At 39.3% G+C, this 26,389-nt stretch overlaps 1 protein-coding gene across 1 annotated transcript in view; it reads right to left on the bottom strand.

The window, feature by feature from the left end:
* Positions 1-26,389, bottom strand: part of atp9a (ATPase phospholipid transporting 9A) — a 43,918-nt gene that overhangs the window by 3,692 nt on the left and 13,837 nt on the right. Inside the window, exons 5-26 of the mRNA XM_088330905.1 lie at positions 24,100-24,158; positions 23,530-23,581; positions 22,453-22,547; positions 22,184-22,264; positions 21,172-21,247; positions 20,963-21,039; positions 20,579-20,739; positions 20,330-20,472; positions 20,133-20,245; positions 18,108-18,317; positions 16,301-16,462; positions 15,837-15,929; positions 12,306-12,389; positions 11,083-11,253; positions 9,676-9,774; positions 7,297-7,386; positions 5,893-6,037; positions 5,561-5,625; positions 5,053-5,208; positions 1,971-2,035; positions 1,795-1,903; positions 1,652-1,709 (exon numbers count right to left, since the gene is read on the bottom strand). Of these exons, the coding sequence (XP_088187031.1) occupies positions 1,652-1,709; positions 1,795-1,903; positions 1,971-2,035; positions 5,053-5,208; positions 5,561-5,625; positions 5,893-6,037; positions 7,297-7,386; positions 9,676-9,774; positions 11,083-11,253; positions 12,306-12,389; positions 15,837-15,929; positions 16,301-16,462; positions 18,108-18,317; positions 20,133-20,245; positions 20,330-20,472; positions 20,579-20,739; positions 20,963-21,039; positions 21,172-21,247; positions 22,184-22,264; positions 22,453-22,547; positions 23,530-23,581; positions 24,100-24,158 (2,364 nt within the window). The remainder of the gene's footprint in view (positions 1-1,651; positions 1,710-1,794; positions 1,904-1,970; positions 2,036-5,052; positions 5,209-5,560; positions 5,626-5,892; positions 6,038-7,296; positions 7,387-9,675; positions 9,775-11,082; positions 11,254-12,305; positions 12,390-15,836; positions 15,930-16,300; positions 16,463-18,107; positions 18,318-20,132; positions 20,246-20,329; positions 20,473-20,578; positions 20,740-20,962; positions 21,040-21,171; positions 21,248-22,183; positions 22,265-22,452; positions 22,548-23,529; positions 23,582-24,099; positions 24,159-26,389) is intronic.

The following is a 26,389-nucleotide window of genomic DNA, read 5'->3' on the forward strand; positions in this document are numbered from 1 at the left end:
TGAGTATTATCATGTGATTAAACAAACTTGAGACAAGAGATTAAAAGTCAGACTAGAACAAAGTAGGGCTGCAACGATTAGTCTACAATGAATTCCATTGTCAAATATCGACGCCAAACATAATAGAGTGAGCCATCTCTGTATGAATATAATCTCTGCTGAGAGTTGGTTATGCACAATAGCGTCTGTCTTAAGCAATAACATACCGAAATGGCAGCGTCAACGTCAAGTACGCGCAGCAAAACTTTGTGAGGTTTGAGAGCATTTTCGCCTAAAAACTAATAAGGACAACTAGCAAAGCAGATCTTGCGTATTATGGCAATATCTCGGTGATGCAACAACATTTAAAGAGCATGGCAGACAGTTGAACAAAAAGAAGTCTGGCTTGCCTCAGTAAGGTTCAAGTAACATTCAAGCCAATACAGTTTCGATGACACGATTTTACATTTTATAAATGTATATTTTGCTATAAGGAATAGCTTGAGCGTTATGCCAGGCTGCGGCTGACAAACATATTTGAAGATAAATCATGCGATCTGAAAAAACAATTGTCAGTCGAGAAACGTTAAAAACGACAAAAGTCAGTTCGTAAAACGGTTACACTTGAAACTGAATGTACCTCAAAAATTGCACGTCGGATTGGTTTTATTTACTGTTTTACTGCTGCCAAAGAGCCTGTTCTTAGTTGACAGGGATATAAAAATGTTTACTTGATTTTGATTTACTATTGATTTCCCTGTCTCTAAAAACGGACAGAGGTTTATTTTTGTATTTATGTCTTTCCTGACTGAGCACGGTGAATATTTGGTCTGCATTTTTACTTAATTTAATTCGCAGTACAGACGCTGCCCTACTTACGATCGTTCGTAAATCAAATTTGTTCGTAAGTTGCTTCAGTGCTATATTTTGTATGTTTAAGGTTAATATAATTATGTTTAAGGCTTGTATAAGTAAAGGCATTGTTTTGTACTGAAAATATAAACATTTCATAAAATAATATGCTCTGTAAAGATTAATACAGTTGAGTTTAACTTACTTTTGGAGTTTCCTCCTCCGTGTGAGAGAGTAGCAAAAAAAAAGCAATCCAACCTTTTTCTCAACCGCATCAATCTTTCTTATTGGATGCACGAGATATTAAACAATAAAATGTAGAAGTTCTTAGCGCGCTGGAGATAGCATAGACCATATAGAATGTTTACACACAAACTAAGAAGAGGAAGCTGACTTTTTTTCCTCTGGGTGAATGCTGGGTGACCTCTCACAGCGCCACACGCTGGTAGCGGCGGAAAGAACCACTACAGTAATGTTCTGTACTCGGAAAAAGGTGCACACAACACAAAATCTAACTTACAGCAATGTCAAGCTGTTTTTCGTCATCCTGAAAAAAAATCTTCAAATCTAATGTTTTACGTAAGTCAAATGGTCGTAAGTAGGGGAGCGTCTGTATGTTCAATAAAATATGCATTTTTCAATGTACCGGTACCCATTTTTCTTGTGTTTATCTCTTTCATGCTAAATTTAAGAAAAAAATGAATAATTATCAGATTATTCGACTAATCATTTCAATAGGCGAAGATTTGTCGACTATTAAAATGGTCTGTAGTTGTAGCCCAAGTACGAAAAAGAACAAAATGGACAAGTGAGTTCTTACCTTGGTAAATACTTATTAAAACCCATATCAGAAACGTCTTAAAGGATAAAGGTCTTCCCTGTAGAAAAAAGACATGGAAACATGTTTTACCTAAGTGTGGGTATCATTATAATATAACACTTGAGTAAATATTGGTTAAAAACCTTCAACAGGTCTTTGTACAGTTCCGGATACAACATGGCCACCTCGGACTTGACGTCTTTGTCCAGCACCAGGGAGAAGACAGGAAACATTGTGTAGATGGAGGAGTAGCTGAAACAAAATTGGGACGTTTCATTGTTAAGCGTGCATTGTTAAACGTGCCATTGCTTGCTCTCACCCAATAATGAGGAATCCTTGGTAGAGTGGCACTGAAGCAAAATAGAAGACTGATGAGAAGACTGCCTGCATCAGAAAAGATCAATTCAGTTCCACACTTTCCTCCAGTTTTCCATTCTTAATGGGACACTGTGTAATATTTGACCACTAAATGTCGCTGTATTTTGCAGTGCAACCGAAAATGAGTGCAATAAAGCTCGGAGACTTAAAGTGACCAAACTGCACCATTTTTTCTTAATAATTTTATATCGTATCCCTTCAAGATTTGTTTGTTTTTAAGGGGTATCCGTAGCAGCAAGATGTCAGACGATTATGTCAACTACCTCTAGGTAAGCCTCATGATATGTAGAACAAATTCAAATTTCGTAACATAAAAAAATACTTTTTTTTTATGCTTGCTTATATGTTTATGTATTTTTTCTTATTATTCAAATTAATGTAGTTTTTTTCTTAATGAATGATGTTTTTTTTAACAACTAGGAAGTGGTAAATAAAACATGTTGTCCTTTTAAGGCAGGGAGGTAAAACTTAGTTTGGTTTGGGAGCCCGATCCAGATTTCTGTTCTGAGACAGGTGGGATCAGGACAGAGGATGCAAAAAAATCCATATGTAATGATAGGATGAATGACAAGAACATAACACTTCATTATTTATTATGATGTGGGGGTCTTGTGAAGATAAAAAAGCTTGCAATATTGAGTTATTAAATATATTAGCATAGACAAAAAATAGGCAGGGCCATGTCACATATGATCAGCAGCGAAAAAAACATCATGAACTTAGTTTACAGAGCTGGCTAAAGAAGGTAAAAAGTGTTTCATTTTAATTAAGATGTCATATATCTTTTCGTGTTATTCGTAGGAGTGGTAACACACATTCTTTCTAGTTAAAAGCAAACTGTAGCAAGAATCTAGCCAACAGAGGGAAGCCACAACAGCGCTCATCTCATCTCATTAGCCGTACCGCTTATCCTCATTAGGGTCGCGGGGGGGCTGGAGCCCATCCCAGCCATCTCCGGGCAGTGGGCAGGGGACATCCTGAACTGGTTGCCAGCCAATCACAGGGCACACAGGGACAGACAACTCATTCGCTCATTCACACCTAGGGACAATTTGGACCGGCCAATTCACCTGAAATGCATGTTTTTGGAACGTGGGAGGAAACCGGAGCGCTCATCTCCCTTGTGCTAATTTTAAAAGTGACATTACGACAATGATATATTGTGGTAATTTAGATATCGCCCTATCTTGATATATAAAGTGTTAAGTGCTCCGATTGGTTGGCAAACAGACCAGTGTATTTTTGCAGTTGCGCGTCTTTTCCTAAATCATTTTGGCTAGCAATGGGATCCCAAAAATACAAAACTCTCCAAACTTGCCAAGAGACTAAAGCTTCCACATGAACATTCTTGGCTAAAAAGCGGCAGCATGACCGCCAAACGCCTGCAACTATTTTGGGCGTGCGAGGTGGGCATGGCTGATGCAGCATTGAGCTGTCAAGTGCCACGCAGGCCCGTTCCCAGCTGCGGCCGTCCAGAGTCAGGGAAGAGGCCTCCCCCACTCCCCCGTGAGGTGGTGAGTCACGGGCTCGCCCTCTGTGGCTGTGGCCCCACAATTTGGACCGTGACACAGTAGCGGCGCTGTGTGGACGCTCTGACTCATGACCACACCTTCCTACCCCGCGTCAGAATAGTGTTATTTTGTCTGAACTTTTTCTGTTGGATAAAATCCTTTGGCTATGGCTAATTGTGTGTGTCTACATTTGTGCTTGAATTTGGGGATCCATAATTAAAAAGTATGTTACATTAAGACACAGGTGGGCAAACTACAGCACTTTTAATCTGGCAAGCGGAATGAAAATGTAAGACAATTTAATGATAAAAAAAAACATACTCCTAATTAGTTTACAGAACACAGTATGTAGATTCCTTCTGCTGACACGTACTTGAGAGTGTGTGTTTTGTAATAATATTGACTGGTTGAATGGTGGATGGTTGAATTGTAATTTTGGACGCATCGTCAATTATGTCACCGGCCAGCCACGGGGTGATCGGCCTCAAGATTGCGACAATCCTAATACATCATGAGAGTTGCTTTGTGTTGGGCAGCAGACTTTGTGAAGGGCCATTCATGGCAGGGGGGTCCTTTTCCCTGGGTAAAGCCTAAGCTGACCATAACTCCTGGCTTTCTACCTAGGGGTGATTTACAGCCACTGGCTACTTCTTTTGGCTGCCTCTGATGCCCCGGACTCCTAGGTCTAACAACAGTTTGGTGGTAGATCTTGCCACAAAGCCTCTGTAGCCCACCCCCACTGAGAGGACTTCAGTGTTCCAGAAACAATGTTTTGCTTCAGTTGCAAGCTCAGCATAGCATAAGTGTTTTTAACCAAAAGCCTCATCCACAGAGTCCTCCCAAGGTATTATGAGCTAGGTTAAGAATGGGACCAGAGCATGAAGTCCGATCTCAGGAGGAAAAGTAAGCTGTGGACCAAGATCAGCCAGCATCCTCAAGTCCCAGGCCAAGCGTAACTGGCCTTGCTCGGTTGGTATAGAGCTGCTCTTTTCTTTAATTAAATAGTTGTTGTTTGGGTGCCACTGTCATGGTTAGTCCACCTTTTTCATGGCCAAATTCAAGCACTTTTAAGGACTTTCAAAGACAAATAATTCATTTTCTCAAAAACAATTAAAAGAAGAAATCCTGTGTGAATCACTTATTTTGCAAATGTGTTCGCCATTTTCAACTAAAAAGTACCCACAAAAAAACACAAACCTTGTAAAAAGCAGAAAAAAAGGAAAATGGTGCAGTTGGGTTACTTTGAGTCTCCATAATTTGTATTCTTCATTGTGCTTTGTACCACTTGCACAACAAAATACAGTAACATTTAGTGGTGAAATGATACACAATGTCGTTTAAAGTAATTATGAAGACAAGTCATATTACATCTAAATATTTATGGTGTGGTAGCGAATAAACTAGCAACTTTGAGTAAAAGAAACAGAAAAAACTGAACTCCTTCTAATGTGTTAGGCAGTAATTAATGCAAAATGACGCAAAGGGCTCCGAACACACACACCAGCATCATACCTGCATGGTGCTGATGCAAAGGCTCCTATGGATGACAAACTGGCTGAGGGCGGCAGACCTCTTGTAGCTGTTTCGTCCATGGACCATCAGGAGACGACCCAAATGTTTGAACTGAGTCACAGAAAAGTCTGCGGCCAGCGAAGCCTGTTTGCCTTCCTGCCCAACGCAAGTAACACAAACAGGCCAGTGAGGACTCGGTTCACTCTAAAACAATGAACCCTTTTGCGCTCTCACAGAAAAACAGAAATATTGCTTCTAAAATCATTTTGAAAAAGTGTATACTTTGTGCAGTAATGACACCAAATTCTGCAAGTCATAATAGCGCTAGCAAGACAATTTTAAATGCATAAAAAAAAAAATCATCAAAAAATAATGTCATATTCCTGGTCTGTTTTGTTTTCTTTCCATTTGTAAAAAATCTGTTACAATGAAACGGACACATGCACGCGGAGGGCTTTTGCCAGGAAACGCGATGAAAAGAGACGAAAGAGACGTTTGATCGGCTCACTTTTCCTTCCACTCCCACGCCACAGTCGGCTTCCTGGATCATGCTGACATCGTTTCCTCCGTCCCCTAAGAGAAAACAAAAGCCATAGAGGTGTCACCATCCACATCGCTAGTTCTCCGCTTCTCAGACACACCCTTTTTCATTTGAGAACATGACAACAAATACAAGATTGATGGATTGTGCCAATTTTCACAATTGAACTTGCGATGTGTTTCAATTGCTCCAACGCAAATATGTGAGAAGATCATTAAAAGTTTGAGTTACAAAGGATACTGATGTTTTGACAGAATTCATGTGAAATATATCAGATCATCATTTTGTCTGTTACGCACCTACAGCGCAGGTAAGCTTGCCCGTTCTCTCCTGCAGCAGCCGGATGATCTGGGCCTTCTGGGTGGGAGCGCAGCGGCAGCAGACCACAGCGGGACACTGACACGCCAGCTCCATAAACTCATATTCGTAGTATTTGAGACAAATCTGCAGTAATGGGGGGAAAGATGGGAAGATGTTTAGACGATGTTTGCATTGTCAGACATAAGAAACCTGGCATGCATGTTTTTGGAATGTGGGAGGAAACTGGAGAGCCTGGAAGTAACCCACGCAAGCACGAGGAGAACATGCAAACTTCGCACAGGAAGGCTCGTAAATGGATTTCATCACATGACCAACTGTACCGCGGACGCGCTAATCACTCACCTGCCGTCCTGATAAATACTGGTGTTCTTTTAATATTTTAATTATTCTTAGTGTTGCTTTTCAATGCATGAAAAAAAACTGATCCAAAAGATTTATTTTAACCCATGTTGTTTGGATTTGTGAATAGATGCTTGCACTACAAGTAGCAAAGGAAAATTCCATCTGTACTGCTAGCATTGATTTCCCTTAACGCGACTGCAACTTTTTAAAAAAAATTAAATTAGTCAGAATGCATTAAAGTTGGTTTCTTTTTTCAAATCGCCTTTGTAAAAGCTTAGCACAAGCAGCATTCAGCTATCTAATTGTAAAGGTTTCCTCACAACCCTTTGTTTATTCATCTTTTGTTTTCATACTGCCCGTATTCTACAAATTGTCACTGATGCTCTGAGTGAAAAGTCACAGTACAACCTTGCTTTAGAGCAACTTATTCTGAGACAGTGCATTTATTCTGCTAAACGAAAGGTTAGCATAGGTCACTGTACCTTATTTTATTTTAATTGGCCACTGGATATTTCTGTTTAATTTGAATATAATTGATAGTTAATGTTTAATATACTGTAATGCGTTTTTTTCTTGTTGCATACCACCAGTCCTGAATAACAAACTGTACCTCCGAAAGGTAAAGATAGAAATTTGCCCCAAAAAAAGGGAAGACCAAAAGAATTAACACTGTGGAAGCACTGACGGCCTGCCGGCAGGCCGCTGTGCTTTTAACAAACAAATACGAATCTGTAAGTTGTCGACAGTCAATAAGAAACGTCATGCTATTTATCAATGGAAAGCTTAAACTCTTAGATATGATTACCATTTTAAAATGTACTCATCACAGAAACATTGCGATCAGTCACAAATGATGTAGTGAAAGGTAATTAAACGTGCTTATGGAATATGCTACAAACTTTGGTTGAATATATTATTGGGTTATTTTGATTTCAAGTAAATGTTTTTGACGTAGATAAAATTGGACACTACTAATAACCTTTTCCATCAAAATATTTGTTTTTTCAGTTTTTAATCTAATCATGCAGAAAGGACTATACCTCGAGTGAGTCCCCTGATATCACAAGGGCACAGTCGTGTTTCCTCCTGAAGGCATTCAGTTCCAGATGGGCCTCTCCTCGTGTGGTCACCTGTTATCATAGCAACTGCATTAACAAATGTTTTTAAGCATACTCACACAAAAATCAATAGTTCCTATTGTACACAGCAGTCCTTATAATAAACGCTATCATGTTGCAAGTTTATCTGGGATATGTGTAAACCTGTAACTGTTTGGTGGTACAGTACATAACCCCCTAAATACAGGAATCCCTAGGTTATCGCAATTAATGGGACTAGAACCCCCCAAGAGAGGTGAAAATCAGCATAGCAGCGACGCCTCTTTATAAAACTTTGAGATGACTAGTGAGTATACGACTGTAACAAAACAACAACTATAGATCTACAAATAACACAGAACACAGAATTGCAGTTGAATGGATGAAATTTCTTTGTTATTATACAAAAGTCTGATGAAAGTGAAGGGCTTTCTTCTTTCAGTGTATAAAAGCAATTTAGAGAGCAGCTGTCTAGCTGCACGCTAGCATGGAGGATCTTTGAGCAGTGTCTCTGTGGTGATTTAAATACAGTTTGTTTTGGTGGCTACATTGACTTGTGGGCCCGCCCCGCTCTTTGACTGACCCTGCCTATCACAGTCATGCACACAGAGAGTCAAGCCCGCCAAACACAAAGAGTGCTCCGCTAACCTGCTCCCGTGAGGAAATAGTTACTGCTGTTGAAATAAGGGACAGTGTCTGCAATTTCTGCCTTTAACCCAAGCTTATCTGCTTGACATTGGTTATAAAACACAATTTCACTGTATTTGCTTCTGTCTTGTATGCTGACGTATGCATACGTATGCGCCTTACTAATGTGCTTTCAGTCATTAAATTCTCTGTTCCCATAAGTTATATTATACAAAATGAAAAAATGTTCCTCAGTGACTGTAGAAAAATCTAGTGTCACATTTAACTAATTTGCAAATATAGCTAGTCAAATGTTGTATCAGACAAAATTGTATAAAATGTTCATGCTGTTCTTTTAAACAAAGTGCAACCAAATCCATTAGTATGTGAATAAATTAATTATCTGCATCGGAGCTACTAGCAAAAAAGCTGGTGCACACTGCCAGGGCCCGCATGCATAAGTGCAGGCAGATTGTCCCATGCCATGATAAAAAAAAATAATCGAGTTAAAAAGGAAAATATTTGAATATGAATAATGATAATTAGATTTCCATTTTCACCAGCTTAATGTGATTGTTAAGACTTCTGCACTTTTTATAAATTGCTGATTAATTTCCTTATTAATCCATTTGTGTTTCATCATATTTGTTGTTAAAAATAAAAGGTATTTGTGACAGAGGAATATTTTAGCAGAGCTTTGTGTGGGAAACATGGTGCAGCCCAAATTCATACAGACCCTAGCTCCAGCAACCCCCCAGGTAAAATGACTTTGAGACTTTTGATAGAGCCAAAAGATGATGGCCTTGTCTTAAAACTGTTGCAGAGCACATACAGAGAATGAACGATTCAGACTCAGAACTAGAGTGCTGAAGTTGTCCCATTGTCCTAAATGAAACTAATTTAAGGATATAAAATACTAACTCTATATAAGTGTCTTAACAGAGCACAGTCTGCAAAATATTTCTGTATAAGAATAAAATTAACATTTTGATATTGTGTCTAGCAGGGGAAAAAAATCCCCATAAAGAGACATATTCTCCATTTTCCATTTGAAACTTACAGCTTCACAATCTGGACTCAAGCCAGTTTGATTGAGGAAACTGTGTCAGCTTCCAATTTTGACAAAAAGAGAGAAGCATCCATCTCTGACAGCTTGTGGAGTTAATCTGTCATGAAGACTAACGTTCAGGCCAGAACATTCGTCGGCCAGTGACACTTCAGACGTCAGTGCGCATCAGGACTTTGGTGGCATTCAGGAAACTAATCCAGATGTGCAAGTTGCAAGCCTAGTCAGCACTCCCACAGTGTCCACTGGGAGTCAGGTTTTTAAAGCGTGCCAACCATTGTTATTCTCTTCCAGTTAGCATGGTTGGACGCAAACGAGTAACCTAAATAGGCGGAACCGTTTTCTGAGGCGGCTTGGCGCCAGGCAGAGCACTGCATGTAGACCGTTCGACCCCAAAAGCTGAAAAACAAATTAGGAAATGAGGCCTTAGCGTGTCCCAGCGGGAACACTTTGTTAGTCTTCTCCTACATTTTGCTCTCCCTTCCAGTGACTTGGATGTGTTTACCAGTAGGGAATGATTGATGCTTTGTGGATGCTGGCAGGGCTATCGCAAGCGGACAAACGCTCGCAAAGGGAGGGATCGACGTCTGACCCAGATCGAGTTGGGCTTGCAGCATCTACACACTTACGGGTTTGAAGATGTGGATGTCCTGGTTGCGGGTGATGAGGTGGGCATTCTTGGCGGTACACGTGGCCGTTTCCAGCTTGTCTCCAGTCAGCATCCAAACCTTTTCAGGAGTCAAATAATAAAAAAATGCATTGTTATGGATTTTGGAGACACAAAGTACATCCAACTAAATCAGCATTAACGCATCGTTTTAATATGGAAATTCCAGTGTTTAAGACAAAACTTAGACTCGAGGTAAGATCTTTGTCCCGGAACCAAACCCGCCCGGAACCAATTATTGGGTCGGGCCTCAAATGTCAACTATTATCTCAGGCTTGGGCTAGGCTGGGCTTCTCTCTTGCTGTTTTTTTTTTGTTCAATATTAGTGATGTGTCATCCAGTGATAAAAACAGCTTGTCCCGCACTTTGAAGTCTGTCATGTGCTCAGCTCGTCCTCCAAATCTCCAAACCTGCAGAGGGTAAGCCCGGAGGTTGGCGACGTCATAGTGGACCGACTTACTGGGCTGCTGTCGACGCTGCCTGAAAATAATCTTCCGCACAATGACGATCTCTGGAGTGGCTGAATGTCTGGAGAGATATGTAATACCGTCTGCAAATTTCCTGGCAGAACCGTGCCTTAAAAAGGTGCGTCGGCCCTCATAGCAAAAGCAATGGAATAGCTTTGCCCACCTTCGCAAATTTTATGTTCAATAAGGCCCTTGGAAACCGGCTCCGTGCACTGCTCACCTTTGTTTGTTTACAGTAGCCATTCTAATCACACTTTAAGCAACAGGACATTTTACGGCCGGGACATCCAGCCATCATAACGTTACTCTGTGGCTGTGTCTACACACATCATTTGTTCTGTGGTTCTGTCTTTGACAGTGCCAACTTAAAGCCACAACTTTGTACAGTAGGTGTCAAATAGTGCCCGAAGGTATCTAAAAAGTCAACAGAAGATATGGAATTGAGCCTGTTGCAAGGAACTTTGGTTTCTATCTTATTGCATTTTAGTTTTCTTCCTTAGACTATATATTTATTGTTGCTTTTAAGTGTATTTTCTGTAGGCTGCAGAGTTAATTGTCCCTTAGGTACCAATAAAATGTCTTGAAAAGCATGTGAACACTGACTGATTTAGAGGAAAAATATACCATGTTCTAGATTACCAGTATGATGATTTACCCTGGTTTAGAATGTCAAAGTTTCATGCTTCTGCACAAACAAGGGTCTTATTGTTTTTTGTAGGTGACATCCAACCAGGGCATAACATAATCGGCTGCTTGTTGAGTTGAATAAATAGGTTCCTTTTAAAATTGATTGGCCCGAATTAACTTTTTTCCCCTCGACCACAGAGTGGGAAAAGGCTCAGTAGTTAGGGAGGAAGCGAGCCCTAAAAATATCCCGCATTTAATGTAAATGTGTTGTCCACCTTGATGCCTGCATTACGTAGGATCTCCAAGGTGGGCCTGACGTCAGCCTGCAGCTGGTCTTCCACACCTGTTAAACACAGGAGCTCCATCTCCATTTCCAGACTTTCAATCACCGTGGCAACCTTTAGGGAGCGGTCGTGCACACTGAGCTTGGCCTGGACGTAGCGTGCCTGGCAGTGAAGGGGCAGAGAGTGAAATAAGGTGATTTTACTTTTTGGGGGAGATTCGGCAGAAAAATGAAAGTAGAAAAACACATTCAAAACACATGCAGACTGCTGGTTAAACTATCTATCTATCTACCTTGGTCATATCTTTCAAGAGGGGTGACCGAAAGCAAGACAAACACATACAATAAGAAAATAAAAGGGAAAAAAAGCAAAAAACACACACAAAAGTTTTTTAAAAGTTAGGCGCCTCGGCACCTAAGTTGGTCATGCTTTCGTCCCTCCAGATGAAATGGGACACCAGAAAGCGGCCATGTCACTCGGACAGCTGGTTAAACTGAGGTGGGGGAAAAAAATCCGTGCTATATAAATCTAAAATCTTGCTCTTTCAAGCAACCTCCGCAGACATTTGAATGAGTGTGTTGTCCGGCGATTTTGGGAGCTGCGGCTTGGGGTCACTTGCCAATGAGATAGCGCAAAAACAATCCACCGGTGACTCATAGAGGAAACACAAAGAGTGTGTGCTTTTGTGTTTGTGACTCACTGCTGCCCACCAGCTCCAACACACAATTATACAGTTCAGTGAATGAAGTCTGCAGGGGGAGTGACCTCGCCCTTTTTGAACAATGGGTGAGATGCGGGGACGCAAGGGAGATCAGAGGTTAATCTAATTACCCAGCAACAACCATATTTGTTAGAACTATACTAGAAGTCCCAAATCCCAGTTTCCATGACCACCACTTTCTGGTTTTGGTGTGCTGTATATAAAACTCCTTATTTGAACGGATAAACATTGCAGTTTCTGAAGTGTCCATTTAACAAAGCACATTATGTACACAGCCCCATAGCTATTCGTGGACAAATAGGGGGGAAAAAACGGTAGCCAGTACCTTTTGCTTTTTCAAATGACGTACCAAAAAAATAATTAAGTGACTGATTTAAAAAAATAAAATTTTTAAAAAAGAGTTTGGTAGTAGGAGAATGGCATTTTAAGTGTGCATTGAATTAAAACCATAAACAGTAAATTGCAGGCATTAAATGTTCAAAAAAAGATATACCTCAAAATCCTGATACTGTTCCTCAGTCAGGGACTTCTTGGAGACCACCAGGACCCGCAGACCTTCTCTTGCCATGTTCCCACACTACAAAACAATCAGCAGTGTTTAGTTTATTCAATAATAACACTCACTAAATAAACTGTATACTACGCCAGACCTAACTAAACAGCAATGGCCATTAATAAAACATTTTTCAATTACTTAACCAATTTTCAAATTGTATCTGTTTTAACCTTGAGATTATCACACATAAATGTATTCAATTATGATGTTGTTTTAATTGTCATTTGTGGGGGTTCTTTGTTAAGTGCCGTGAAAAAGTATCTGCCCCCTTTCTGAATTCTGCGGGTTTTTTTGCATATCCATCACTCACAAAAGGTTTCAGTTCTTGAAACCAATTTTAATATCACACAAAGACAACCCAGGTAAATACAGAAAGTAGTTTGGAAATGTAATTTACATTTATGAAGGCACAAAGAGAAATCTAGGCCTATCGTGCGATATGTGAAAAAATTAGGTCAGTGTTCATGACGCCACTATAAGACGCAGGCAAAAAAATTGTATCCATGGGAGAATTCCCAGGCAAAAACCACTGTTGTTACAAAAGAACACAGAGTTATTTCGTATTTGTGAAAAAGAATCTTGATTATCCTCAAGACAATTAGAGAAACATTCTGTGGACTGATGAGTAAAAATGTAAACTTTTTGGAAGGTGTGCAGCCTGGTACATGTAGCGTAAAAATGGCACAGCATTTGACAAAAAGAACATGATGCCAATAAGCAAGTGTGGTGGTCGCAGCGTGATTGTCTGGGGCTGCTTTGCTACTACAGGACCAGGATAACTCTCTGTGGTTGATGGAATAATGAATTCTGGTGTTTACCAGAAGATTCTGAGGGAGAACATCCAGCCATTAGATTGTGCCCTAAAACTCGAGCATTCTTGGATGATGCAGAAAGACAACAATTTGGAACACAGCAGCAAGTCCACCTCTGATTGGCTCAAAAAAGACAGGATGAAAAGTCTGGTGTGGCCAAGTCAAAGTCTGGATTTAGGTCCAATTAAGCTGTTCATGCTAGAAAACCCTCTAACACGGCAGATTTGAAAAAGTTATTAAATGAAAATTGGTCCAAAATTCCTCCACAGCATTGTAAAATACTCATTAACAATTATCATAAATGTTTGATTTATGTTGCCTGAACTCACTATTAGGTTCGGAGGACAATTACTTTTTCACATAGGGCCAGATAGATTTAGATTTTTTCGGGGCCTAATGGAATCAACATTTCAAACAGCATTTTGTATTTCCTTGGGTTGTCTCTGAGATATATAAAATTTGTTTGTTGAGCTGAAACCTTTGTGAGTGATAAATATGCAAAAAAAACAAAAAAAAAAAAAAACAGGAATCAGGAAGGAGGCAAATATTTGTTCACGGCACTGCATCTTTTTCGTGCTTTGATTTATTTTGACAGTTTAGTTTCTACAAAGATTGTACACCAATATATTCTATATGTATTTGTATAGGACTTTTAGACACTGAAATTAAGCTGAAAGTGCTGTATAAAACATTACCATTAAAAAAAAAAAAAAAAAAAAAAAAAAAAAATTACCGCTCCCCAGCCAACATAACACACAATGTGGGTAAAAAAAAGTAATGTTGAAAAGCAATATCTGTTATTTCATATTAAATGATTTACATTTTACACAAACCAAAAAAAAGAAACCAATTCATTACTATTGAATACGTATCCTCATGCACTTAACTCATTCAGTACCATAACGTATAAATATGTTATCAGAAGCATTATCCCTGAGTGCCAAAACGTAGATATTTTTGGGGGGTTTGTATGACAAAACTATTCTAACCTAACATAAATCACAACTAGAATGGCTGGAATAGCGTTGATCAGATCTTTGTCCACACATCTAGGAGCCTCCACTTCTTTGTGCTGCTTTACTTCCTCTATATAGCAATTGAGAGTGTGGGCGGCCCCAAGTGGCCCATCACTAGATAGATAGAGATAGATGGATGGATAGATAGATACTTTATTCATCCCCGGAGGGAAATTCACATTTCCAGCAGCATCCCTGAGCTGAGAACAATACAATAATAAAGCAAAAAGAATACAATATACAAATACCCAGTGTCACGTGCAAATACCCACTGTAGCGTGTTATATAGAATATCTAAATAGTGCTACACAGAATACATATTGCAATAAAATTCGGTAATATGCAATGTAGGTGGTGTGGTTTAATGTGGGCTTTTACTCTGCCGGGTAAGTACACTAAAAAGGTCATGCAAAATTCATGTATCGTCCATGCATCAGTTCAGTGTTCTTGAAAGAAAATGGTTTTTAGCAAGCAAAGTGCCCGTATGTGTTTATGGAAAGCATTGTTTAGATATTGGAGGTATCACAAATGAAAAAAATAAAATAAAAATCACCACAGTGAAAGTTTTGCTTTAAATGCATCCTGTCACAAAAAGATGTTTTTGTCAGAAGTTATCTTAGAAAACAAGTACTGGTACTTTCAAGAAACTTGGGTCCTCCTCCGGAATAAAACGTGGCCGAAAATAAGTGTTCCGACCATTTTCTCAACCGCATCAAGCTTTCTTATTCCACTTTCATTTCAAGAGAAACGGCTCGCCCTTTCTTGACACTTTACACCAACCATATTGAATGGATGCACGAGATATTAAACAATAAAAATGTCAAAGTTCTTAGGGCGCAGAAGATAGTGTAGGCGTTGAATGTTAGGTGCGCATGAATGATGTCAGTAGGGCGGCGAATGTCGCGAGAGTTGGTACAAGAGTGTAGGGGCGCGCGAGAGTTCGGTGTGTTTACAATATACGGATGCTGACTATTGTCGCTCTCCAAAGAGAACGTAAGAGTTTTTTTCCCTAAATGAGGAGCAATCCGTTAGCCACACAAAACGACACACTACATTGGTGGCAGCGGTGGGATTACGAGCAGGTGAAGCAGAGATGTTTGCACACGAAGAAGAAGAGGAAGCAGATTTTTTTTACTTCTGGGTGGATGCTGGGAGACCTCTCACAGTGACACCACATGCCGGTAGCAGCGGAAAGAAGCACTACAGTACTGTCCTGTGCTCGGAAAAAGTTGCACACAATACAAAATCTATCTTAGAGCAATGTCAGGATATTTTTCGGCATCCCGAAAATGATGTTCCCATCTACCGTTTTACGCAAGTCGAATGGATTGTAAGTAGGGGAGCGTCTGTACTGTGATTACAAACTTAAATTATTTTCCAATCATTTTTTTTCCTTTTTTTTAACTGCACATCAAAATCAATGTTTTAAACAACTTCTTGTATGGCACTTTTAAATCTGATCTCGCATAATCATATGTAAATACACACAATCTTACAAAACAAAATTAAGTTAGCAGCTGGAACCAAACCACAGATACCGAGGGCTGATATAAGATTGTAAAATAAAATTATATCTACATTTAAAAAAATGAATACTAATTTTAGATGAATAACAATACACAGAATTAAAAATTACCTACCTCTTCCTCGAGCCAATCATTATACTGAACGATACTGGCCATCACCACATCAGCACCCTTCATGTAGAACGTTATCTCTCCAGTTGACTCATCCTGAAATGGATTTAATACAATTACAGTATTTAGCATGATTGGTGACTTGATAAAATGTTTTGCAATCAGAGTTCTACGTCATTTGAAACTTATCACAAAGGGGCAAATACCATGTGTGCCAAGTGTACACACAACAGTCCATGTAAAACAATACCAGTCATCTGACCAACATAATAAAGCAAGATATAGGTTTCACAACTTTCCCTTTGTTACCATTTGCAAACCAGTATTAACCTTTTATTTTGCTGTTTTACCTCTGAGGCCAGGCCAAATAATCTCTTATCTTAACACACATAGCCCCAAAAAACCTGAACTCTTGTCTGTTTCTGAACTTGCCTTCACGGAACAATAACGAGTCTCTTGACACTCACTCGTACGATGATGCCCATCCTCTTGCTTTCATAGGTGAAGGGGAAAATTTGCAGAATGCTGAAGTTCATTATTTGGCCAGTGGGGGTCCGGAGTTGCATGGAGGACTGGTCCCTCCCTACAAGTGTGAGGCCAACGCTCTCAGTCCACTGCACCAGCGACACCTGCAGGCAGAGTGAGAAATGCCCTGAATGAGGTTGGATTGACAGAACACTATTTATTGATCAGAATTCCGTTGTGACATCAGTAATGTTCCTTTACCTAAAAAAGGAAGCGAACGGGATTCATAGTCTTTCAGACACAAACAGCATAAATCAATGTCTGAGGCATTTAGAGCACTCAGCAGTATTGACTCACAATCAACACGGCCATTGCTAAAATTTAAGGATTGTTCAGCATAGTTTCAAGGACCGATGCAGCTACGCACTTCCATGTGAATAGGCATGTAGGGGAGAAATATAGGGAATAGACAGTGAAGGATGCATCAAAGAATTAGTTCAATCTTTCTATGGTAGCTGTAATGGTAGAGAAGAGAGATACAATTTTCAGAAACACACATGACAAAATAATGCTGACCGGAATTTGGAAATGTTCTAATGGCTGATTCCTATGTCATTTTGTGGTGCATGCAAATACGTGTATTTCTTAGACATACTAGAAAACCCTATTATTTTTCCATGTTTTAGGACAGTATTTGAAAACAGGGCCTTTCTTATTTTCACCATTTTTATGCTAAGAGACATTTAATTAAAAAAAAAAAAACATGGACGAGCTTAAATTCACATTCCACCCCTTTCCCCCCATTCCTGCTAACAAATGTAAGTCCCTGACAGTGTTGACAAAAGATAGAAGCAATTACGCACGGTGGGAAAAAATACAAAGGCTCTTTGGATTCAGTTGGGCATTGTTAAAACATACTTAACAGAGAAAATAGCCTCTATAAACAAATACCCAATATAGAAAATATTAAACATTCAACTTTTGAGGACACCTCAAACAACACACCCCAGTTAAACAGATATTGAAGACAATCATCATAAAAGCCCCAAAAAGCAAAAAGAGGATGCAACGATGCCATCCCATTTCTAATTCAAACTTTAATGCATGATATATTAGGGTTGGAAAATTTAACAAAGTAATCATTTATTTTAGCTTCTCAATATTGTAAGGCATTCAGCAATATCTTAAGACTTCCTTCAGGGATGTAGGACAGCAAAACCAGTCTAACCGATCTACTTCTGGAATGTGTGCTTCAAATGTCTCATTAGCGTCACGTACAAGGGGACAAGGGCAGTCGTTTCCCTCAAACAACAAATGTAGGTGGCTTTTTCAATGACAAAAGCTGTGACCCGTGAAACACGGGCTAAGAGGAAACCTAAAAGGGGATAAGTGCAAGAGGCTAGGGAGCACATAAAGGAAATCCGTATTTACGCTGCAGGATGAGGATCATGTTGAATTCAGAAGACCTTTTCCTGGCTTTCAAAGAATGCGCACTATCGATGACGTTTGGCTTGTCATACTTCAGGGATGGAAGCGGCCAAGTGGTCACAGAAACAAACACACAACAGTCCATGTTGGGATCACCCAATGCTGTGATATAATTAATGAGGGGAAACAGGCAAGCAGATCACCAATTATGGCTGGAGGTTTAACAACACTCGACTCCAAGAATTGGCGGTAGGGGTTTTTACTTTTCTTTCCGCAATCAAATACAAACACTGAATAGAACCTCAACTTTCAGAATGCAATGGGACATTTCAAGTCAATGAAATGACATAAAAAATTATAAGCGTGTATAAAAAAACATACCTCATCGGGACTGGCGGCTTGGTACACTCTGCAGGTGTCTTCGTAGTGCTGCTCTGCCTCAGCCTGGTCAGTCACGCCGTTGGACTCGTACGTGGGCGTCACATTGTGCACGAGCGCGATGGCTTTCACCGCCTCGTGAACTCTACTGCTGATGGTCTTACGGACCTTTGTGGCAGTTGGTGTTCTGGAGGCCAGAAGGTCATGCGAGGGCTGGAGAGCACACACAGGCCACAGATGAGGAAACATGGTTTTCAAGTAGATTATTGTGGGAACATTTACCCTGTAGTTTCTATGGACAATAATTGCTTAGGTTTAGGAGTGTTTTAAGCAAAGTTTTGGTATTTTTTGTCGAGGCGTTGCATCACAGGCAGATAAAGTAATAGTACAACAAAGGGCGAGCAGCCAGAAAGTGGCTAATTGACAAAAATAGTGCTGTTAACAGGGGGCTAACCGAGGACAATCATCGAAACGCGGTTGCAGCCTCGGCGGAAAAACGCTGGGCTGCCCGACCAAAAAACATGCAGTGAGCACCCAGGCTAACCGGGAACCAATAAAGAAAAGCGTAAAAGGCTACATATTTTATGGACGGGAATAAACAAAACAAGGACCACAGCAAAACTGGCACTAATGCCCGGCTACCCTGTCAAAAACGCTCTGTAAGCAGTCAGGCTAACTAGGAACAAATAACGAAAAGGGGCAACGGCTATGGCGATTAACACAAAGCTAAGCGGGGAATAACCTAAGGTATACAGCAAAACTTTCACTGACACCAGGCTAGCAGGACAAACACACATAAAGCACCTAACAGGCGCCGACCGGGTGCAAACAAAACAGGAAAGCCCTCGGCAGCCCTAAAGCACGTAACTCTGGCAAAAGTCACAAGTCTGTCAGAAAATTATTGTTGCAGAGCATTAGTGCCCTCTTCCATAGAGCAGCAGATCACCTAAAATTTTCCTCCGTTTCAATAATTAGAAACAGATTGCAATTTTAAAAATTAATTATTATTTGATCAGGCAGTAATACAGCTCAATAATGTTTCTAACCTTAATCAGTTTGAAGATAACATTTGAGAAGATACCTAAAAACTAGCTGGTCATTTTGCCAGTTTAAGGATTATTGTTCATATTCAATAGTAAGATAAGTTAAAGGTGTAGTAAAAAAAAAGGTTCTTCTGCTACTCCTTGCTCATAAAATACCATCGCTCTCCTTAAATTAAACAATATAGTTAAGATACATATGAAATTTCATTTAATATAGCAAAAAAATGAAAGAGAAAAGTTAAAATATTGTTCAGTAGAAAATGTACCCCAAAAAAGTAGTTACCAAATTTATTTCACCAACACCACCTCATAGCTGAACCACAGCCAATAATAACAATACTTTTGATGATAGAAAATTCATATACAGAAGTAAACGTAGGCTATACTGCAACCCGCCTTGAAAAATGGAATTTAAAAAAATATAACTGGAAAATTGATTTAGGAAAAAAAAAATCTACAGGCAGTGTGCATTGAAATGTTTTTATTTTTTTTCAATGAAAAAGTGTGCCATGGCGCAAAAAAGGTTTTCAAACCCAACATTCGACAATGTCACAATTCGGAAGCAAAAGTAGCACTGTGACGTATTTGTTTATATCGGCTTGACTGACTGGCATTGGACAGCTTTCACACATTATTGCACTCATCAAATTCATTTTCCAATTACTGAAGCCCAGAATAAACATGAATAATTAGTTTTCCACCGTAACTTTATTATTAGACTGCCACACATTGCACCAGTCATTAAACATGTTGTAGTAGTGGCTGGCTTTTGGTTTAATCCAGTTTCATGCTTGGCTAACTTGTGGTGTTTGGGAGAACCAAGTGCAGAATCAGAAGGTCAGCGCTCTAAGCAATTAAGAATTGATGTTGGTTTAAAAAACAAACAAAACAAAACTCGAACTTTGAGACTTTTTTCTTTCTAAATATTTAGTGCTCGGTCACTAAAATTTAGTGATGAAGTTATGCTACTAGTCATGATGTGTACCTGTGTGTAGGCACTGAATACATGGCTCTGCACTTCATCCATGGAGTCCATCCCATACGCCACAGTCCCAAGGTGTAGGCGCCGGAACACCATCTCATTTTGAGTGAGAGTCCCTGATAATCAAATATTGTTAATAACATTTTATATTGTCAGGTATTTTGGTTTACATGTTTTTTTTTGAGGTTTTCCACTCAAACCTGTTTTGTCAGTTAGTAGGTAGGAGATGCGGCCTAGTTGCTCGGGGATGGTGCTGGCTCGCACAACCGTGCCAGGTATCTTCGAGTCCTTCTTTATCATCCAACTGAAAACCATCTTTCCCATGTCCAGATTGACACGCAAACTGTACCAAATGAATGACAACCATAAACCTCAGAGTAGTTTGCACAATCAAATTAAGCCCTTTGGTATGAATGCGGTGCCACAACATGCAGTATTTCATGTCCCACCTGATAGGCACAATATTAGAGAAGAGCAGGAGGAAGCGCAGGATCTGCAGGTACCAGCGTCCTGCAAAGTGCTGCAGGGCCACCATGACCAGAGACACGACTACCAGTGCTCCAAACAGGATCTTAGTCAAGCAGTTCACCTCCAGGTCGAACAAGCCCACCTGACACAAAAAGTAGAAAATAAGACAAATTCACGTTGCCAAAGCATGCCTGGACTTTATATGGCCACAATCGGTCAGAGTGAATATTTGCAAGAGGTTTTCTGATATTTAATCACACCTTACTGGTGCTGCATTTTTTTAACAAATACAAAATATGGTTCGCGTAAAGATGCATAGTTCTTGAAAGCTCAGTAACATGTATGTCAAGGTAAGGCAACTGTACCTTGTGCCTTGGGTTGGATGTGTTCATGACGCTGCGCAATTCTTTGCCAGTATAAATGACCAACCCGACTACCGTGCCTATGGTGAGGAAATACATTTTAACAAGTATCTAACTTCACCACTTCAAGCAATGACAACAAGCTTGTCCAAAAAGAATCTTATTCCAAAAAAGTTGTCTGGTATATTCTTTCTAAAACGGTACGAACTCACCAGAGGCAACCACCGTGCTGGCCCACAGCGTGTTTTCAATGCTGAGACTTTCGTTGATGGGAGGGTCGCCATCCTCCTGTCCAAGATAACATGCCATTGAGATTTTTCCTCCCATTAAAACATTCCAGTTTGATTCAGAAGTAGAAGAAAAAAATCAGGAGAAAAAAAGATTTCCAAATTTGCATAGTATTTAGGGATGTTTATTAACAGACTTTCTTCATATGATACAATAATTTTGTTTAGTTCTTGATACAGAATCCACATTTTCATAACAATAGTACATTAGATTGACTTACCGCTGGAAAAAATACTGATATTTAAGAAAAACACTTCTAAATCCAAGTACAGTATTTTGCATTTATTTAATGGCAATTTACCCTTCCTTTAATATCAGATTTGATTAATGAATATTTCTACCGTGACAAAGAGACACATTAATTGTTACAAAACACTACAACAAACTCGAATTATCCTGAAGCAATACACAGTTACCTTTCTTTATATTAATATAATAATAATATAATAGGGGGCGGCAGTAGCTCAGGAGGTAGAGCGCTCGTCTTGGGATCAAGGGATCCCAGTTCGGATCCCGGCTCGTCCGTGTTACATGTCGAAGTGTCCTTGGGTAAGACACTGAACCCCCAATAAGCAGGTTAGCGCCTTATATGGCTGCAAGGCCGCTATTGGGAAATGTGCAGCACATTGTAAAGCGCTTTGGGAAGTCATTGACTTGAAAAGCGCGATATAAATGCAGATCATTTCATTTCATTTCATATCACTTGTGTGCTAATATTAATATCTAACCATGTAATTTTCCATGCTTAGTTATTTAGTAACTTGCTATTAATTAAAAAAAAACTGCTTGGGATCGTAAAATTATAAAGAACAAAGTACTACTGAAGAATTCACATTTGGAATTAAATGACCTACTCGATAAGGCAAAAAATAGTGATATTTACAATGACTTCTATTAAAGATTCTTTTTCAGACCAAAACAAATACAATCACTCACCCTGGTGAAAGTTCCAATGAAGTTATGGATGTCAATGTTTGGCTCTTCTGCATAGACATAGGATCGAATCTGTAAGAGTTCCTGTGAGACATCGAGGGCATTACTTTGATTGCTTCGCAACAAATACAATTCTAGTTGTGCTAATAAATGCTTTAATTCACATGCCTTTCTGCAAGATTTGAGTGACTGAATGTGTTCAATGGATCTTTTATTTTCACTGGTAAATTGGCTGTTCTACATTTACGATTGAGTTCAAGTAATGTACTTACTGAGGCTGTCGGCAGCCTTTGTGTGCATGCCACTGGGAGGCGCAGTTTCCAGTCTGTCTCCCCGTCCAGCTGGTCAGTGCGCAGGAAACAAGAGCCTGAGAGGGAAAAGAACAAAGTGCTTAACCTCACAGACAATTACACCACCAGGGGGTGACAACAGAAAGTCTGTGGTGTCAAAAAGTGACATCTCTATTCGTGATCTGAGTCAATGTATGCGACACTTGTGCATGTTCAAGGTTTATTTAAACAGCAATTATGAAGAAAACGCGTTGTTTTTATAAAACAAAATGAAGAGTTTTGGTGAATTGGCTTAGTCACATTAACTAGTAGGACAGAAACCTGACCACACTCATGCTACATTCAAAATTAGCAGACATGAGTCATACACCCCCTCGAAGAAAAATCCTAGCTCTGGCCCAGGCTCTTCATAATTGACCTAATGGCCTCCATATGGAATAGAGATAACCATACACTATTTCCAGTATTTGTGTTCTTCCCCTTGGGCCTGAAGTCACAGCAACATGCATGCATGACCATAATTAAAGACATTTATGTTGAACTACAAATACAAATAAAGCAATGCAGCTGTCGCATTAGTGAAACTTAATACACATGTGACTGATCAGTCGCATGAGGCGCTATTGTATAGTGAAACCTCTTTAGTTTCTGTTAGCAGAAGTAAGGGGTTACACCTTTTCTTTTTTTTCTTTATTTAACTGCCACTGAAACAGCTCGAGAATTTAAACAAATAGAAAATTGCAGATGTTTTTGTCCTCTTGTGATAATAAAGAACTAAATCTCTGAAACAAAAATAGACAGGCAAAATCAATTAATGGTCCTTGTTGTGTGTACGTAGAACGGGAGGCAGCAACACTCTAACCAACCTCAAAACCCACACATCTTTCTCCTCCTCCAACCACAGCAGTTGTGACTGATAGTATAGTACTGGACCTAATTACAATTCAGACATTATAGGACTTCCTGTCCAGGCTCAGGACTAATCCCTGCACCTCAGCGCCTCTTTTAAACAAGTCATTTCCCCATCCAGAGTTGGATGAATGACCAGCAGATGTTTACCATTTCTCTCTGAAGTCCTTAAAAAGATCATGTCAGCAGGAACACGCTGGTTCTACAAAAAAAGGCAGAAAAAAAACATCACTTCCTGCTCTGGCACCACTATCCTTCTCATTACCACAGTGCATGCAGAAAGTTAGTAACAATGATAAAAAGAATAATTGGAACAACCCCAGCCGAAGACCCCACCCACCCCCCAAAAGTAGGTGTTCTATTCATTGCAGACTGAAGCCACTTTACTTTGTATAACAAAATGACAAAAGCATAATGTTGGCGACCAAATATTTACGGAAAGCTCACAGTCGTGTTGACTGTGACAGACGACATATGTGACCTTTTTCTTTGGCCGAGCAGTGACCAGTGGTTCAAAAAGACGCTCTCCATTAGAAATTGAGACAGGGGTGTGCTTCTCACATTTCATGTGCAAATACATCAATGGAACAACCACAAATACCGTTCAAGTGAAAATCTACTCAAGCTTGGATATTCTTACCCTACTAAAAGTGTAAATTTGTAACTATTAGCTCAAAGCATAAGAACCAAGATGGTCAAATCGAAGCATTTTTAACAAACCTTCTCTACTATTATAAGGTCTCCAACTTGTATGTTGCTGCTTTTGATCTTTGCTGTTCCTAACGGAAAAACAAAATTGGAGAAGATGTTAAAGATACAAGAGTCGGACAAAAAAACCAAACCATATCAGGAAAATCAAATAGTAATAGTGCCAGCTGCTTTCCCGCATTCTTTACCGGTCACCCAACTGAAGTTTGGGGGAAGTAATTTTCCATGCAGATCTGAAGGAATGTGGGGGGAGTTGAGCCTCTCTCTCTCATTCCATTTGGAATTAACAGGCAAATTTGTTTGGAGGAGATCACTGACCCCTGACCTGTGCCATGACCTCTGGCCAATGCATATGCAAGACATTAAGGCACATATAATATCGCTACGCGTCAGGGTTCATGGGAATTCACATTTCTTCTTTGTCCCATTGTGGCAACTGAATTATGTTAAAACCAAGCAAATGCATTCTATCAGAAATTTAAATATTTTAAATGATCAGCATAAGGAGGTTGATGGCAATGTGTCATACAGATTTTGGAAAAACCAGTATAAACAAGAGACAACCGATCTTGGCTTATCCATCAAAGTGGCAGAGTGACAGAAATTACAAAAGGTCTTCTGCTTTTTTGTTATTACTTGGACTTTATATCTGAGCTTTAAATGACAGAGCCTCTCCCAGACACTAGAAGCTTTTACAGGGCCATCATACAGTAATATATCTTGAGACGTAGAGGATGTGCCTTAGGAGGAAGCATTGTAAAAACTGACTTAAAGAAACAGCGTGCAATATGTAATGCCTCCTAGTGGTAGAAAAGAACTTACAGTCGATAAAAAACAAACACTGATTTAAATATTGGGCAAAAATACATGAACTGTTACTCAGATGTTAATTTTTAGAGAAAAAGGTCATAGGTTGAGGAATTTGTATTTTTTTCTATAGCGTAATCCCTACCATAATTGTCTGACATCTTGGTGCTACGCTGTACTCTTGGCACTGTTTTTTGTTCGCCATAGATTATACAGTTCCACCTATTGGTCAGTATATTACACATTTGGGATTTGAACAAGGTCCACTATTTTTTACTAAAGCTACGTTCCTGTAGGGTGATCTTTTAGATCGGTTGTCTGTGTAATCTGATTGGAATAGAATATATATTAAAAAAAAAACTCATTCTCAACAATTTTAAGCCTAGACCAAACTGAAAGGTTTCTTGCAACGGGAATAAAAGAAAAGCCTTGTTTCCTGTGTTTCATTAAATGTTATCTTGTGTTTAAGTAGTTAAAGCTTCAAAAGAAATGGTTTCTACCCCAGAGCCATCACACGAAATAGCACAAAAAATTTAAAAATATATATCTTGCCAGTTGGGAATTCTTGTTCCTGCTAAATTTTATTGCCATACTTTTCATTGCACTATTTATTGAACTTCTATTACAACTCAGGCCAGCCCCCAAGCATAACCTTGTAAACATTTTTGCCTGTTTATCCATTTTGTCAATCTCAATATATTTTTTGTATATTTATTTCATGTTTATCCTGAAGTGCCATGTGTTTTCACATTGCAAACAATGTTCACTACCTTGTTATCAATGAAAATAAAGACAATTTGATTCAATTTAATTCAAAAGTCTTAAAACATTGAATTAAATTGAGTTGGTCTCCCAATTAGTAAACTCACAGGGACTGGAGCTACGCTCTCTATAATCCGGTGTTTGGTTGACAGAATTATTTGTCTACAATTTAAAAGGGAAGGTATTTAAATTTGAGAAATCCAAAACCAAGTGGTTACAAAGAAAATTACATTGTGTTTATTGCTGCTATACATGATAAAGGTTTGCAGAAGACTTATAAAAACCATAACCAGCATATTCTTAGACCTTTGGCAAAGACATTGCCTGTTTTAAGCTCGGAGGGAAAAAGCTGGAGAGAAACAAAGTCACTTTTTTCTTCTGTCTGATTGTCTCCACATAAACATTAAGTGCATCTAGTGACCACCACTTCTCTTTTGCTAAAGTATTGTTTCTGTTAAAATCTATGTTGTTAATTGCAGCAGTGCATGGTGAAAATGAGTATGATTTAAACTAAAGTATAGAAGCCGCTAAACTCATTCAGTGCCACATATGTGAAGACCTTTGCATGTCATCTGTCCTTGGTGCATTTGTGATAGAAATATTTTATTTGTTTGAACAAAAAATTACAAATAGAGTTAAACCCTTTGTTTAGCTCCTCACATAATTTCATGGCTCTCGTCATAATTTCTGTTTGATAAATAGCTGCTTAAAGGTAGGAGTGGGAAAGATCTGC

The sequence above is a fragment of the Urocampus carinirostris genome, chromosome 3 (assembly GCF_059441175.1).
Source record: "Urocampus carinirostris isolate Australia breed hairy pipefish chromosome 3, RoL_Ucar_1.0, whole genome shotgun sequence".
NCBI lineage: Eukaryota > Metazoa > Chordata > Actinopteri > Syngnathiformes > Syngnathidae > Urocampus > Urocampus carinirostris.